The 18110-nt window shown below is 31.8% G+C and overlaps 1 protein-coding gene across 16 annotated transcripts in view; it reads left to right on the forward strand.

Moving 5' to 3' along the window:
* Window positions 1-18110, forward strand: part of LOC126766105 (plasma membrane calcium-transporting ATPase 3) — a 211527-nt gene that overhangs the window by 87835 nt on the left and 105582 nt on the right. For 3 of the 16 annotated variants that reach the window (XM_050483910.1, XM_050483912.1, XM_050483914.1), the window contains exon 17: window positions 14335-14346. The exons of 11 other annotated variants lie outside the window; for them this stretch is intronic. In XM_050483910.1, coding sequence (XP_050339867.1) covers window positions 14335-14346 — 12 coding nt within the window. Of the gene's footprint in view, window positions 1-1985; window positions 2043-2233; window positions 13166-14334; window positions 14347-18110 lie in introns of those variants that run through there. 2 more of the 16 variants (XM_050483917.1, XM_050483916.1) reach the window with 2 other exon arrangements.

Consider the following 18110-nt stretch of genomic DNA (forward strand, 5'->3'; position numbering starts at 1 on the left):
ATTCCACTTGATTCGTTTAGTTTCCAGTACACAAATCAAGAAGAAATTAATGGAATTGTGACAAAAAATTGTTCAAATCACCAGTACCTATAGTGGACCATTGATCGAAAATATCGGTCAATGTGTGAGAGTATGCACAGAATCCTTTTCCTGCAGCAGAAATTATGTGTATCTAAAATGGGTGGAATCGGATCAATACACCCCTGAGCCCCCTATATCTAATATAAAGAGCTTCGAACTTACTGGTGACTTTATGCTGGATATATCGGTCAATATTTGAGTTATCTCAATGAAAATTTTATAACGTATTTTACTCATAACAGTATATCATTGTACCTAAAATAGATACAATTGGGCGAAAACTTGACCTAGCCGCCATATAACCATTACCAGGATTTTCAAACATCAGATTTTTTATAATGACTATTTATAATGATTTTGGTTTTTCTATCAAATCTTATGCCGAATATACATATATGTAGGTCAGTGCATAAGTTATACTTGTATATGGTGTATGTATGTATATATAAAATTCCTTAGATTCCGATTCTCTGGTTGACGTCTTACATCGTAAGGTATTTCCCTGGCTTTGATTCGAGCAAGTTGCAAGAGTATAAAGTTTTCGGTTGCACCCGAACTTAGTCCTTTACTTGCTTAGTAATTGTTTCGAAACCAGTTCTCGCTGCTCTGAATACTGGCGTTTAGATTAAAAATTTCATCATAACTTTTGGGTCTATACTTAAAATTTCCGTTTCTGGAAGTGTGGAAAATATCTTTTAATTGATTGTTTTATGCTTCTCCATTTTAGTAAGTCTAATGATTGGGAACATTAAGCTGCATAAAAGACAGTTTTGTAAAGATATATATATATATATATAGATAATATATAGAGATATATTTTTACATACATTTGTATGTGTAGGTAGATTTTTTTTTGTTTCGTGAGTAAATTTGATCAGATTCTTAAAACTCTTTTACGTTTACTTCATAAAATTAAGCTGAAATTCACCGATTGCGCGGCATATACTAAAATGAATACCACACTATACAGAAATATAGATTGTAGATTAAATATATTATCTTTATTTGCTTTTGAATCCGCGGAAAAAGTAAAATTTTCATTTTTAAATTAAAATTTTTTACCTGCTATATATTCAATTTATCTTTGCTTAATTTTCGAAATACTTCTTTTCTTTTAATAAAGATTATGGTAGAATATTTTGAGTGTATGATGAAAATATTCCGCATTTATATATTTTTTTCACATTTTCGTACTTCCCTTATTTTGCATACTTGTTATGTGACAAACAGGGGTGTTGTGGAATCCAAGACAGAATTGCTTAGCTGTCAGAATTGCAAACCAATTCTGATTTTCAATGGTGTCACATAATCTGATTGGATTTTCGTTTTTTCGAACATACGCAAATCCAATATTCGAACCAGCTGTGTACTAATGTGACAAAACTTGCAAATTAATACATTTGGAAGCAATCCTATTAAAGTTTTTAATAAGTTCCGAATTAAAGTAAGATTTAAAGAGATAACATTTATCGAAACAATTAAGACGTATTTGGGTGTTAAATTACGTTTATTACGGTTTGGAAATCTAATATCTTTGAATATCCGCATTATTACTCAATAATTAAGATGTTTCGTGTTTTATACTTATGTTTTCACCTATAGAAATAAAGATAAATTAATTCGAAATAATAAAGTAACTTGATTTCTTAACTTTCTACTATTTCAAATCAATTCAAGGCATCTACTACTTGTTTTGATCGGTTTCAATTCTGACTCCGACAACTATCAGATTGCACAACACCCCTGTAAATGCTGGCTTTGACATTTTTTCGTATGTATAATATACACATATGTATACATATGTATATAGTATTGAAATATAAAAGAGAAGCCAATAAAAATCATTAAAACTAGTAACATTTGTAATTTTTTTTTTGTGTATCTTTACTCTCTTCACGCTCAAGACTCCACTATTCCTCTCTCTTTCTCTCTGTGCACACCAATAAGTCTGCAACGATGATATGTAGTAATTAGAAACTAAATATGAAAATATACGAATTGGACAATTTTTTTCTTCTAATTTGGAAAGTAGAGGTTTAGCATGATATTGACACATTGCTTATAAAAATCAATCAAATGCCAATAAAAATCATTAAAACTAGTAACATTTGTAATTTTTTTTTTGTGTATCTTTACTCTCTTCACGCTCAAGACTCCACTATTCCTCTCTCTTTCTCTCTGTGCACACCAATAAGTCTGCAACGATGATATGTAGTAATTAGAAACTAAATATGAAAATATACGAATTGGACAATTTTTTTCTTCTAATTTGGAAAGTAGAGGTTTAGCATGATATTGACACATTGCTTACATATTTAAACAAGTTTCCGATCTCTCTGAACAACTGGAGAAATAGCACATAAGTATGTTTTCTGAATGCATGCTTTTTACGATATGTTAGTAATCAAAGTTCATCTATAAATCGATCTCATTATATGCATAAGAAAATTAAGAAAACTATTTGTGCGACATGTTCTTGGAAAGAAATTATGTAGAAAGAATTAAACCTGCAGCATAGAAGAGATTAAGGAGGGAGCTGCTTTAGAGGCTTCAAAAAATCGATTTTTTGAGAATTTTTTCGGAGGGAAAGAAATAATTTTTTAAAGTGAAATTTCTAGGGCTTATAGTTATATATTTAAACATCTCCCAAAATTTTTTGGATACAAAATCTTTGATATTCTGGCTTTGGCAAGCAAATGCCCGATGCATCTGGAATGTGCATTCGTCAGACGGCGGGCAGGATGCAGGTCGCAATTTCTATTGGAAACAAAAAATTCAATGATATTCATATTTTTTTATAATTTATCTTCTAGTTAAACTAAAAAAAGTGTAAAATTCTAAAATTTTTTACAAATTTAAAAAAAGTATTTTTTCATCAAAATATGTTCAAACTTGACCTAGTTTTTTTTTAGTTTAAATAGAAGATAATGTAATGACAAAGATAATAAACTTTGCCCCAATTCCATACGACGTGAAAATTAAAAACCGAGAAATCGAAAAAAAGTTTTCGTTTTCTGCCCAAGCGCTTATATATCTGCTAGACGCTCCTTCACTATTTCCCTTCTACCGTCGACAATATTTCGAATTCCAATCTATAACTTTGGGGATATATTCTTAGATAATTTTTAAATAGATTTAAGCAAAAAAAATCGATTTTTTGAAGCTTCTAAAGCAGTCTCCCCCCTTAAGGTTAAGTTAATGCGAGTACAGCAGAATATTATGCTTGTAATGGCACGTGAAACATGAAAAGAGATGTGTTCTCACTTTTTGCATTTTACACCGATGTATACGGTACATATAGTCAACCGATATACCGAAAATAAAGTTGGTATATGAAAGATAGGAAAAGTCTGACATATTGTATAAATTCTTGGCATCAAAATACATATACTGCTTTTGTAAGGCAAGTCGTATATCCTAATATTCGGTAAAAAGTAGATAGAAAATTTATGAACCCATGTACATACATCGTTTTTACTTGAAAATTGCCACTTGATGCAAGTGACAAGTTTTATTTGGATACCTTTTACTCATGACCGATACTATTTCAAAATCGGTGATTTTATCAATGGGATTGAAAACCCGCTAATTGCTGGGTTTAACGATTACCGAAACTCCAATATATTTAAAGAATTATCGTGGAAGCTAATACTGACTGCACGACAGTGAACTGCAAATGGCGTCGTGAAGACTGCTACATGAACATTTGTAAGATGGCAGCGACTTATCATGTACACAATTTCGTTGTAGCCATATTAATAACTTTCACTTCAATGAAATTTTAACATTTTGTTTAAAATGAAATTTTTTATGCAAAAAATTATCAATTGATATTACAAATGATAAAATAGAGCTATTTTATGCTCGGTTAGATTTTTCTACTGGGAGTACAGCTTTTAGTTTTTTTTCTAAAATTGGCGGAAATAGCTTGGCAAATCGTAAAAAGATGAGAGTAACACAACATTTTGATTGGCAACAAATGTTTATATGTCTAAATTCCGCATAATATGAAAGAGCATACAAATCGTCTATTTTGTTGTCATACATAAGTATAAATGTATATACTTATGTTATCAGCAAAGATGGGATGATACAAACGTGTTCAAAGGTTATGTTGGCAGCGATGGAGATCAGAGAATTTTGAATAATAATTAAAATTAATTAAAATAAACCTGCTGAAAGCAACTGACAAAATCAGTGCTAAACGAAATTTCAAAGAACGACACAATTGATATTGAATTCCTGCAAGTTATAAATGCAAAATATATGTATTTCAAACTTTCCTCATAAAATCATGACCATCTTTGCTATAGTTGATATGTACATATGTATATGCGCGTGAGGGGCACCGAGTACCTAATAATAATATCGTATAGTAAAATGTCCAAAAGTTGTTTTTAAAATATGATGATAAATTATGATGTTTCTGACAGTGGTCTCGAATTAGAGAGTTAAGGGTAGTTTCCAGCTCTCAAGAAATGTAAAAACTTTATATAAAAAAGGCTTATGAAATGGTCAGGAAAAGTTCCTGCGGTAAATTTCCTTGTGCTAGTATGCAGGTCTAAAGAAATCTAGTACTAATTTTTAATAAATTTTTTCAATAAAATGCGAATATGGCAACGCACGCTGGTTTTGCGAAGAAACATGAAATCAACAATTGTTTCTTAAAGGAAATTCAAAGTAATCGTTAAACTCATCCTATCATCATTATTTTGAAGTATAGTTCATTTTGAAATGTTATATAAAACTTACCAATCATCAACCACATTCCTTAAATCGCAACGAAAATATTTATGTTACTACACACATAGTACATACATATTACACACAAAGTTTATTTTCTTTGTTTATTCTCTCTTGCTCGTCTAATGTGGATCATTCACAATGCGTAACCTGCAGTCTAAATTATTACTTGACTACAGCTCAAGAAATACAGGGGTGTTGTTGAATCTGATAATTGTCGGAATCAGAATTGAAACCGATCAAAAAAAGTAGTAGGTGTCATGAATTCTGATATTATTGGTTTGATATTCGAAACAGAATTTGTATCGGTTTCGGGTGTCACGGAAACCAATTTTATCGGTTTTGCTATCAGAAACAAAGCAAGAAGATAGTCGCTCACAGATTTGAAATATAAGTTAAGAAATCAAGTTATTTTATTATTTCGAATTAATTTATCTTTATTTCTATAGGGGAAAACATAAGTATATAACACAAAATGTCTTAATTATTGAGTTTTGGAACCCGAAAATTTTTGGATACGAATTCTTTGATATTCTGCCATAGGGAAGCAGTTTCCCTGATGCATCTCGCGTGTGCATTTGTCGGACGGTGGGCAGTATGCAGGTCGCAATTTCTATAGGAAACGAAAAATTAAAAGAGATTGATATTTGTTAAAAACTTATGTTCAAGTTGACCAAAAAAATGTTACTTTATGTTGTTTAAACATATGTATGTTCAAACTTAACTTTTCTTAGTTCTTTTTAGTTTAAATAGAAGATAATTTTATGCCAATGATAATAAACTTTGCCCTAATTCCATACGACGTTTAGTTTTTTCTATCCTGCCCGCCAATTAAGAAAAATCGTAAAAATGAAAAACCGAGTCAAAGTTTTCGCTTTTTGCCCAAGCGCTCATATATGTATCTGCCAGACGCTCGGTCACTATTTCTCTTCTAGCTTCGACAATATTTCGAATTCCCGTCTATAACTTTAGGGACATTTTCTCAGATAATTTTTAAAGTGATTTAAGCAAAAAAAAAATCAATTTATTGAAGCTTCTAAAGCAGGCTCCTCCCTTAAAGAAGATTTACAAAACGTAATATACGTAACTTAACACCCAAATACGTCTTTATTCATTCGATAAATACTATCTCTTAAAATCTTTCTTTAATTCGGAACTCATTAAAAATTTTAATAGGATTGCTTCCAAATGTATTCATTTGCAAGTTTTGTCACATTAGGAATCAGCTGGTTCGAATATTGGTTTTGCATATGTTCGAAAAGACGAAAATCCAATCAGATTCTGTGACACCATTGATAATCAGAATTGGTTTGCAATTCTGACAGCTAAGCAATTCTGTCTTGGATTCCACAACACCCCTGATAAAGATTTTTTTTCTTGAGAGCTGGAAACGGACCTTTATAATCAAAAGAGTAAAGAAATTAAAATTTCCGAGTATGTTGTAAATATTCATTTGAAACCGAGCGCAATTGTAGTAGAAAGAATTACAAAATAAACTTTTACGAACAAGGACACAAAGCGTGCATCGGTGCAAGAAGCGGCACGGTCCAATGGATTTTTTTGTTGTTCTCTCTTGATCACATTTGAGCAATGTTGAAATTGCTCAATTAGCTTGCACACACCTAGCTTTTTATTGATAATTTTTCATAGTAGGGCAATTCAGAACCTGGTGCAAATGTTCTTGCATATTTGCTGTACATTTTGTTAGTGTTACAGATTGTGAATTGACCTAGTGTAAAAGATCAAAAAAAAAATGTATTCGGTTTTTTTTAGTGATACTAAAAAACCGTTACATCGCCCTTACTAAAGCCCCTATTATGATTTTGAACTCAATTGCATTTTAGTTGGTGCTTTAAAATTTGGTATTGCCGATACCAACTAAAAATCCGTAAAAAAATATCGCTTGAGAAATTGTCGAATGAGAACAACTTAAAGAAAAAATGAAAAACGAGTAAATAAATTAGATAATATATAATCTCAAACTATTTTATTTGCACAAAATAGAATATATAAAATAAAATGTTCCGTGAGAAATATTGCGAACAAACGACCTTCGGCATTGAAATAGAGAGTTCACATAATTATAATACAGATATACGGCCGTTCATCGCATACGTTTGTGGAAATGTTCCTTTATCTCATTTAGTAAAAAATAATATGCTTCCTTATTTAACAAAAATAACTACGTATCAGTACCAAACATTATTTAAAATTCATTAATTGTAAATAAAATTGTGACTTACTCGGTGTTAAGAAGTTCCGATAGTTTTTAGTGATCCAAAAATGAGTTGAGTTGAAGTGAAGTGAAGTTGCAAATCGTAATCGGGGTATAATCAGGGTTGTTGTAGAGTCCAACAGTTGTCGGAATCAAAATTGAAATCGATAAAAACTGAAGTAGGCGTCACGAATTCGAATATTATTGATTTGATGTTCTAAACAGAAATTGTACCGGTTTTGGATGTCACGGAAACCAATATTATCGGTTTTTAACACTCAAATGCGTCTTAATTCAGCCGATAATGTTAAATATATCAGCAAAATGAAAGTAAAATTCGCATGCCTTCTTCCACAAGTGAATAACTGTGATCTCTTAAATGCTTTCTTTTAATTTATTCCTATAAAATTAAAAGTAAAAGAACGAAATCCCCTCCCTGAATATTTTCTCTGGTGCATTTTTGCAAATCGGTCAATTTCTGATAATATATGAAACTACAAGGTGCGTTCAAAAAAAAAAGAAAAAATTGTTTTTTTCGGCAAAATCAATTTATTGTATTCAAAATAGTCTCCTTCAGCTCCAATACAGCTTTTTGCTCAGTCCAAAAGCATGTCGAACGAGTGTTTTAGCTCGTTGGCCGGTATGGCCGCCAGTATGCCGGTGCAACCCTTTTTAATTGCCTCTACGTCTGCATAACGCTTTCCTTTCATGAGCATATGCATTTTTCCGAAAAGGAACAAGTCTCACGGTGCCATATCGGGTCCCCGTATTCACCTGATTGTGGTTAATGGTTAAAATGTGTTTTTTGTCAAATAATTGGTCACAAGCGTCGATCGATGAGAGCAATTTTTGGTCGTCAGTCAATTTGTGCGGAACAAACCGTGCACACACCTTTCGTAAGCCTAAATGTTGGGTCGAAATGCGATAAATCGATGTTTTGGAGATGTTCAATTCCATTTCATTGATGATTTCGATGGAATTGTCGGTGAACACGGATTTTTATTGGTCCACATGTTGATCGTCATTTATGTCATCACGACCACTTTGAAAACGTTAAAACCACTCGTGCACTCTGCTACGGGATAGGCAATCATCATCATAAACTTGTTTCATCAATTGAAACGTTTCGGTAAAAATTTAATGTTGGCTCTTTGTTCGAAGCTTATTTTTGCACCGATAACACAAACATACTGACACTTAAAACGCAACAACTTCACTTCCAATCGATGAAATGTCATAAAGTTCTCACTGGACAATCGATAAAGATAGCAGATTCTAACGTACCAGTCGACATATAGATGGCGCCACCAGGGGGCGCTAGATTCAAAAAGTCCTTTTACTTTGGAAAGCACCTTGTATCTAAAAGTTAGTGGTGCCAACGTAGTATGTAGAAATATGTGGTTTTAGACTTACAATCAGAGTTTTTGTTAAATATATGAAAAGAAATAAAACATTTCAATATTAATTTAATTTTTTCTTTACGAAAATATTTTTCTCGAAGGAAATAACCAAACCATACACATATACCGCCTTAAAGCCTTCACCTTTATGAAAACTGTACGATTCCTATCTTTCTAGCGTACTCAAATCTTATTTTTAATGCAGAAATAATAAAAATAGCGTTCTCTAACTAAAATCTTAAATCGAGGGTGTTCTCTATTCGTATTCCTTGTAGTCTCTCCATTTTATGCTAATTTGAATTTGGAATATTACATATTTTTTTTAATATTTATTTTATCTAACCAATCACCAACCGTACTTTACAGTAGTTCTCTAATGTTGTTTTTCACAGGGATGAACAAAAATTGTAACTCCGAAGCCACAAGACAACATTAATAACAAGTAAGGAAGGGCTAAGTTCGGGTGTCACCGAACATTTTATACTCTCGCATGATAAAGTGATAATCAAGATTTAATTATCCGTCATTTACATATTTTTCAAATACCGTATTTGTGTAAAGTTTTATTCCGCTATCACCATTGGTTCCTAATGTACATATATATTATGCAGAGAAGGCATCAGATGGAATTCAAAATAGCGTTATATTGGAAGAAGGCGTGGTTGTGAACCGATTTCACCCATATTTCGTACATGTCATCAGGGTGTTAAGAAAATATTATACACCAAATTTCATTGAAATCGGTTAAGTAGTTCCTGAGATATGGTTTTTGGTCCATAAGTGGGCGACGCCACGCCCATTTTCAATTTTAAAAAAGACGGACGGACGGACGGACAGACAGACATCCGGATTTCAACTCTACTTGTCACCCTGATCACTTTGGTATATATAACCCTATATCCGACTCTTTTAGTTTTAGGACTTACAAACAACCGTTATGTGAACAAAACTATAATACTCTCCTTAGCAACTTTGTTGCGAGAGTATAAAAACTACTATCCGTATAACGTACTGTAAGCATCAAATATAAGTTAACAGCAATTCTACTAATATTAAAGTGTTTATTTCAACGCAGCCTTTAATACAACAGTAAAAAGTTTTATTATAGAAGGCTTATATTATAAAAGTTTAACTTAGTATAAATAGTAAACAAAAAACTTGAAACTACTTTAGTTTTTTCTCGTCAAAAAAAGTAAACAGAGTCCAGTAAAGTTAAAATTTATGTACATAAACGAAGTCAATATTCATTCTAGTATTTTGTTTGCTTTCCTTGAGACTTCAGAAGCTCAATTAATCTTCTAGGGATGCATTCTGCAAAATTTTTTGAAAATTCTGGACAGGTTTTGCTCCATTCTCCAATTTTTAGGTCATCCATTCTGGAAATGTTCCTCTGCTTGATTTTTCGGTTATGGTGCTACCACATATGCTCGTTAGGATTATTACAGCCACTCACTAACAATTTTGAACTTGTGGTTAGGATCGTTGTCCTGTTAAAAGATCCAATTTCTTGATAGTCGTAAATTTTCAATATTTGGAGCAACGTTATTTTTCAAAATGTTTAAATAATCCATTTTTTTCATCGTGGACTCAATAAAAACCAAATTCTCTACATCCGATGCTGCCATACAGCTAGGATAACAACCGTTCCTCCACTGTGCTTTGCGGTGTTGGTAACATACTTATCATTAAAGGCTTTATTTTTGGCTCGCCAAACTTTCAACAATCTGATATTTACCATGTTTATCAATAACTTTTTTTTTATGCAACGGTTTCTTTCAACAATTTCTTAGATTTCGCCCAAAGATTTATCTTTTTTATGCAGATTTAATATGATTTTTCGCATTTCAGTGGTTGTTTGCTTACCTATTACAAAATTTGTTATCCTAGCAACTTAAACTCAGAAAAAAATAGTGCTATGAAAAAATTTACCACACTCACTCGCTTGACTAGTAACGGTTTCCAAAAAATATTTGATGCTTCGCCAAAATATGTATTAAAAACAAACAACGGTTGTCGCCACTTTTTTCTTTTTTTACGCGAAGAAAATATAGTATTTTCAGTGAATTATTTTTAGATGTGTTTAGTTTTTGTATATTATTTACACAAGGTGCTTTCCAAAGTAAACAGGACTTAAAAAAAAATCAGAACAAATAGTTTTTTTGGCAAAATGCATTTATTTTATTCCAATTCTCCTTCTGCTTCAATACAGCTTTTTGCTCGGTCCAAAAGCATGCCGAATGAGTGTTTTAGCTCGTTGGCCGGTATGGCCGCCAGTATGCCGGTGCAACCCTTTTGAATTGCCTCTACGTCTGCATAACGCTTTCCTTTCATGAGGAAATGCATTTTTCCGAAAAGGAACAAGTCTCACAGTGCCATATCAGGTGAATACGGGGAGTGGCTAATGATTAAAATGTGATTTTTGTCAAATAATCGGTCACAAGCCTCGATCGATGAGAGCAATTTTTGGTCGTCAGTCAATTTGTGCGGAACAAACCGTGCACACACCTTTCGTAAGCCCAAATGTTGCTATAAATCGATGTTTTGGAGATGTTCAATTCCATTTCAATGATGATTTCGGCTGATTTTTGATGAATTCGCGCACAGTTTCGATGGAATTATCGGTGATCACGGATTTTGGTTGGCCCACATGTTGATCGTCATTTATGTCCTCACGATCACTTTGAAAACGTTGAAACCACTCGTGCACTCTGCTACGGGATAGGGAATCCTGGCCATTAACTTGTTTCATCAATTGAAACGTTTCGGTAAAAGTTTTACCAATTTTAAAACAAAATTTAATGTTGACTCTTTGTTCGAAGCTCATTTTCACACCGATAACACAAACATACTGACACTTAAAACGCAATAACTTCACTTCCAATCGATGAAATGTCATGAAATTTTCACTAGGAAATCGATACAGATAGCAGATTCTAACATAACAGTTGACATATAGATGGCGCTAGATTCAAAAAGTCCGGTTTACTTTGGAACGCACCTTGTACTATGGTAAACTTTTACAATTTGGGCCTTGAATTCTATAGCAAAACTTTTATTGTTGTATTAAAGACTGTGTTGTAACAAACAATTTATTATAGATAGATTTGATGTTTACTTATTTTTGACGTTCACAGTAAGGTCTAACGATGTAGCGCACTTGATTCCGTTTGGTTCCTAACAAAATCAAGTGGTTCCTTTTGACTCGCATCTTACTTAAAACAAAAATAGTATTTTTAAGAACAATTCGCAAAATAACCACAGCAAGTAAGTTGACTTGTGCTGGCGCCGTCAGTTTTGCGGTTTCTCACTCGAAACTAACGAGATAATCGTCATTCATTTACTGCTTGTTGATATTAGGCGTGTTTTATTTGACCAGCAAATTAAGCTATTAACTTATTGTGTATAGAAAACTTAGCCAACATAATTATGATGGCTTGCCATAAGATATTATAGCTTGCATATTGAACTAGAGGCGTTGCCAGTTCATCGCTTTTTTGCATTCACAATAGCTATGATTTTTCCAATTAAAAAGTAGTGGGCAATAACGATAACGTTCATTTTGACAGATGAAAATGTAAACAAACCAAAATTACGAAATATTGTGTTTTGTTTAAGTTAAAATAAATACAAATATGAACATTTGTTATAATTTTTTTGTATTAATATCATCAAATCAACAAAATAAATATATTTGTATTGTAATTTAATATCCCGTTTACAAATTTAAAAAATCAAACTAACCTTTTTTTTGAAACATTTTGAAACAAATTGAATATCAGCTGACTGTTTTCGCCCGCATTGCCAACAAACTTCGATTTTAAGCGAAAATATGAAATAAGCTAAGAGCGTTGATTTAGCTATTAGCTTGGGATGGTCAAATAAAACACGCCTATTGGTTCGCCTTCACTTAAGGGTTGTAAAAAGTTGGTTTTAAAGTTAAAAAAAAACTACTTTTGCGAATTTATTTCTTAAATATGTATGTATATGTATTGAGTAATTTTATTCGGACCTTTTGTACATTATTGAGCACACTTTTGACGATATAGGGAAGTTTTTTTCGTCACTATTTTAGTTTATACATTTTAGACTCATTTTTCTCAAACTACTTTTTAAAGCCCATGTTCACTGTCATTTCAAAACTGCTTAACTGATTCATTTCAAACTTTGAAAATACCTCCCCCCATCGTTTAGTTTTGTTTACATTAAGGGTGTTTTCCACCCATAAAATGGCGCAACTTTTTAGTGGAAAAAGCAGTTTTCACTTTAAATGGCCGCCAAAAATTTTTAAATGAAAAAAAAAAAATTGTCAGAACGATGGGGGAAGATTTGATTATAATTTGACTAATTTTTCTTGGTTTTTTATTTTCGGATAATTCCTAGCCGAGTAATGGTGAACACCGCAAAGTACTTTTTTTTGTTACCGGCTTATGCCTCAAAATTTCGGCATGAAAAATGACCATATATTGCCAAAAGTGTGGTCATCAATGTACGAAAGGTCCGAATTAAATTACTCAAACCATATATTAGAAATAAATTCGCAAAACAAGTTTTTTTTTACCTTAAAAACCGAACACTACCGCAAACGATGAAAATTTCGTTTGCTTATTCAAAGTATACGATTCCCACGACAGCCGGTTCTACGCACCGGAATTGACTCGGATTTTATCCGACCAAGGGCTGTTTTTTCGGCGATCTAACCAAAAAAAAAAACAAAAAAAAATGAAAATTTCGTTGAAACGAACATGATCGTCGAACAAATGCGTTTGTGGATGGCCCGCTTTAGCTACAGCAATCAGTGTTCTGTTGTTAGTCTAGTATAAATATGGTTTTGAGTCGAAATATATTTTCTTTGTTATTTATTATGAGAACTACTTATTTTTTTGTCACGTGGATCCGGAGTTCAATTTTTTGGGCACCCCTAATAGTTTGATATTTTTGTCTGAGACAGTCAAAATTTTCGGCTGAATATCTAATTCCCTTGGGTCATACAAGTACATAAAATTGTGATCTATGTGAGAACATAAATACTTTCGTCTATTAATTTTGTGAAGTTCATTAGCTGCTACATTCTTTCTGTTCGGTTCGTGTCCTTTATACTAAATGATTTTAGCTGTATCATATATCCTAATTTTGACTTATCATCTCTTTTTTAATTCTATATGACTTGATTTGTGTATTCAAATGTTAGGATATGTTCACTTTTCCCATAACTCCCACGCCTCTTTTTTTACGTTTAAGACATTAATAAATGTATCACTATAAGTTCAACATGTTTATGCCCTATAATTCAATTGATATATGGCATAGCCTGGTAAATACAATGTAATTTTGAAATTATCATTATTGAGATAAACAGATGCAAAGGAAAAAAAAAGTAGAAAATATCATTAAACAATTGAAACATTATATGTATATATCATTAAAAACATTTTTATTATATATATACGAAGTCTATATACTTATAATATTTACGATATATGTTTGCTAAGTGGCGCTAATACAAAACTTTCATTTCTCATTTTTTAAATGCTTTAAAACCACACCCGACTGATTGATTGAATGGTTGATTTGATCAAAACATTGAAAATATAAAATACTATACATAATTGTATACAAAAATTGAATATCATTCAAAAACTTTTAAATCGACAAAAAATATGATAAAAAAATACGAACAAAAACAAAAATGACGGAAAATTTTCATTTAAAAATACAACGATTCCAAAATAAATAATATATTTAAATAAAATTAATTGCTGTAATAATAATAATAATAATCAATAAATTATATATTAATAACTTGCAATAACAAAATATTAATTATATTAATAACTTGCAAATTATAACGACAATAAAAACTAATTTAAAAATTATTGTCTCCATCCCTCTCAACAGATATCAGTACCGGTAAGAAATGTGTTTATTTGTTTATGACATTAGACGATTGTTTTTGACTTTAATTGTCATCTAATTATGTTCGATTGTCTAATTTTTTTTGCCCTTTTAAGTTAGTTTTCCCAAAAGGCGTTAACTTGCAGACAAATAAAAAATTAAACACACAATTATTAATAAAACTGACACAATGATATTAATGCCAACACTAACGAAAACATTACAAACGAGCAAGATGAACAAGTATAATGAATTACTTAAAAAAGTATATAATATATGCATACATTCCCACACAAAGGGTATTTTAAGCCGAAAATAAATGAAAGTAGATGCAAAAACACGCGTGTAGGCTGATTTTTAATTTTAGTCCAAAAAAAATAGTAAAATTAAAACTTTTAATTCCAATTACAATACAGTTAAAATCATACATCGCGTAAATATTATATTGTAGTAGATAAACAAATCGTAATTAAGTTATTTTAATTTGTAGGCGCGGTTAGAAGAAAATTTATTAGAAAACTGATTTATTTCTTTGACTTTGCTCCTCTTGCCGTTGCTACTATGCAAGCTATCAGCTTCTTGTGTGCTAAGCTGTAGTGTGCTTCACCTTTGCTCGTTTTTTTAATATTTACGTTTGAGTATTTATTATAAAACTCTTGCCCATTATTACTTTTTTTTTAAATAATTGTCAAAAGTTAATAATTGAGAAATTTGTAATCGAAACAATTTTTAATGTGTGATGTTCAACGAATATTTAGAACTAAGTGTGTTTGTCACTCCTCTTACTTACTCCCCTCTCTGTGTGCACAAATCAGTTAAAAATGGGGAATGTGTACATTACGGTGGCCGTTATTTCCAAAATTGATTGTTTTGTGTTTTTTTGTAAACGCCATCTGAAGTTTCAGGTAAAAATAAGGATCGTAAACAAGCATTTTCAATTGAAACTACATACATATGTCTAAGTATATTTTTTTCCAATGTACAAATATGTATGGCGGATTTTTTGATATTTTGAATAAAATAAGTAAGCTTACAACTGTGAAAAAGGGATATTCTAATTCGAAATTTTCCCCTTCACGAAAAAAATATTAATAATTTTTTGCATACAATTTTTTTCTTTTTATCAGAATCTCGCTTTCAACTATTTGGAAAAATATCTCGTTTCATATATTTGGTAGGATATTGAATCAATTTGATTTGTGTTTTTTTAATAATAATAATAATAATATTTAGTTGTATCTTATTTTTTTTCATGGACTTTTGACGATGGATATATATAAACACCCTGAACATTCATACAAATGGTTTATAGATTTATCATTGGTGTATCATGGTTTATGTATCAATACAGTACATTTGATACTTAACTTCAACCGCGATTTCAATTGAAGATAAAGGACTTGTTTATTGTTGGATTCTTTTTTAGGGCAAAAATTGAAACTTTAAGGCGCGTTTACAAAAAAAACAACTCGGGGAAATAATGAACACCCTGATGCATTATGGGTGGATTACAATTTGTATTTGTTGGGAAAAATACAATTATTCCTAACAGTTTTCAGTTGAAACAAGTAACAGTATAATTATTTAGAATATTAGTAGTTAGTGCGTATTATTTATGGAGCTATCTTGTCCTAATTTCGGTAGTGTTGAAAATTTCTATGTTGGCAATTTACGTGGACGTTCCGAAAAATATTTAGCTTGCAATGGAGAAAGGAAAACGATCCACTAATTCGACATAGAAAAGCTCCATCTCCAAGTAGGACAGCCTTCGCCTTCTTCGTAGGACGAAGTATACACAAGTACAGTCACGCTATGCACTGTGGTAGTAGTTTTAGAGGCACCAGGACATGGGCTATTCAAAACCAACGTACGAGTACGTTGGAACTCGTTAAACCAATTTCTGACGATCGTCAACAAAGGAGAAGGTGTATATAAGGACTGTCCCGTAAAAAATTGACCCTTTTATTCCTTAAGATTATGACGTAACTGTTTATGGCATTAGTCTCAATGGGGACTTGTTTTTTTCTCTATAATCTGACGATTAACAAAATATATAACATTTGGTGTCAACACTTCAAACTATTAAGATGTCTAGCAATCAAGAAAAAATGCGCGAATTGGTTTTGTCCATTTACCTGGAAAATCCAGAATTAAAATATTCAGTTAGAGCTAAAAAAAAACTGGAGCATCGGAAAGTACTGTTAAAAGGGTTGTTTCGAATTACAAAAAGGGTGTACCTACTATACGAAAAAAAGGTTCAGGTAGAAAAGCAGGTGCAGAAGGAAATTTGGCAAAAAGAGTGAAGGAAGTTTTTAAGCAGAATCCCAACACTTCAGTATGAGATGTTGCTGTTAAAGCAGGTACCTCTAAAAGTACTGTACAAAGGATAAAGAGTGATAGTAAGCTAAAGACATATAGAGTTCAAAGAGTGCCAGGTCGTTCCGATGAAAAGCAATTGGTTGCTCAAAAACGAGCTCGAAATTTGTATGAAGGATACCTAACAAAATTTGACTGTTGCGTGATGGACGACGAAACCTACGTTAAGGCAGATTTCAAACAGTTACCGGGGCAAGAATATTATACCTGTATGAAGAAGGGGCAAGTACAGAGAAAATTTAAGGAAAAGAAAATGACCAAATTTCCCAAGCAGTATATGGTTTGGCAAGCGATATGTACTTGCGGTTTGAGAAGCAGTTTTTTTGTAACCCAGGCCACAATCAATTAAAAAATTTATATTAGCGAGTGCCTTCAAAAACGTCTTTTGCCATTTATTCGCGAACATGAGGGTACTGTAATGTTCTGGCCTGATTAAGCAACCTCTCACTATTCTACAGCTACCATGGAGTGGTATGAAAGCAATAATGTCAATACTGTTCCAAGAAAAGCGAATCCACCTAATTGCCCAGAGCTTCGACCTATTGAGAGATATTGAGCTCTAATGAAATCGAATCTCCGGAAGAGTAAAGGTACTGCAAAAAATTTACAAGATTTTAGAAATAAGTGGCGAAGGTCGTACGGTACTATGGATGAAAACACTGTACAAAACATAATGATGGGCCTTAAAAAAAAGTAAGACATTTTTACAGAAAATAAAAATTTGTTAAATGTTATTTATAATTTGTAATCTCTATAGTACTCATTAATAAGAAATAAAACAAGACTTTGAAAAAATTCTTTGCTTTTCTTGTTATTAATGAAAAACGAAGGGTCAATTTTTTACGGGACAGTCCTTATTTCCGTTTCTCTAAAATCTTTTGAAACGGTAGACCTATTTGGCTGAAAACAGCACAGGGGCTAAATAATAATTTTTTGACAAAACTTTGGAAATGTTAGACCTATTTGGCTGAAAACAGTAGGGCCTAAATAATAATTTTTTGACCATACGTATATATCATATATGTTTACGACAACGTACAGTGTCGGACAAAACTCATTGGACTAACTCGAGTCTCACACATGTTCCGTCATAACTTTTTACATAGATGCATTAGAAGAATAATTTTTTTTGCAAAAGATAGATCACATATTCTATATTAAGAAACAATGCAATAATATTTTTTAACTTTTGTGTAAAATTTATTAATTATAACGGAAGGGAAAAAAGTAAAAAATTCGTGCGACATAACTCATTGGACTAACACTTTGGATATCGAAATAACCACTTCCATTGAATTAATTTACCGTTATGTGGCGGGAAAAGAATTTTGCAGGTACTTACAATAATTATAATTATTATAAATCGTAGATCACACTTATTCGAGTGGTTTATTTTAATGATA

This window comes from Bactrocera neohumeralis, unplaced genomic scaffold (assembly GCF_024586455.1).
Source record: "Bactrocera neohumeralis isolate Rockhampton unplaced genomic scaffold, APGP_CSIRO_Bneo_wtdbg2-racon-allhic-juicebox.fasta_v2 cluster11, whole genome shotgun sequence".
In the NCBI taxonomy this organism is placed as follows: domain Eukaryota; kingdom Metazoa; phylum Arthropoda; class Insecta; order Diptera; family Tephritidae; genus Bactrocera; species Bactrocera neohumeralis.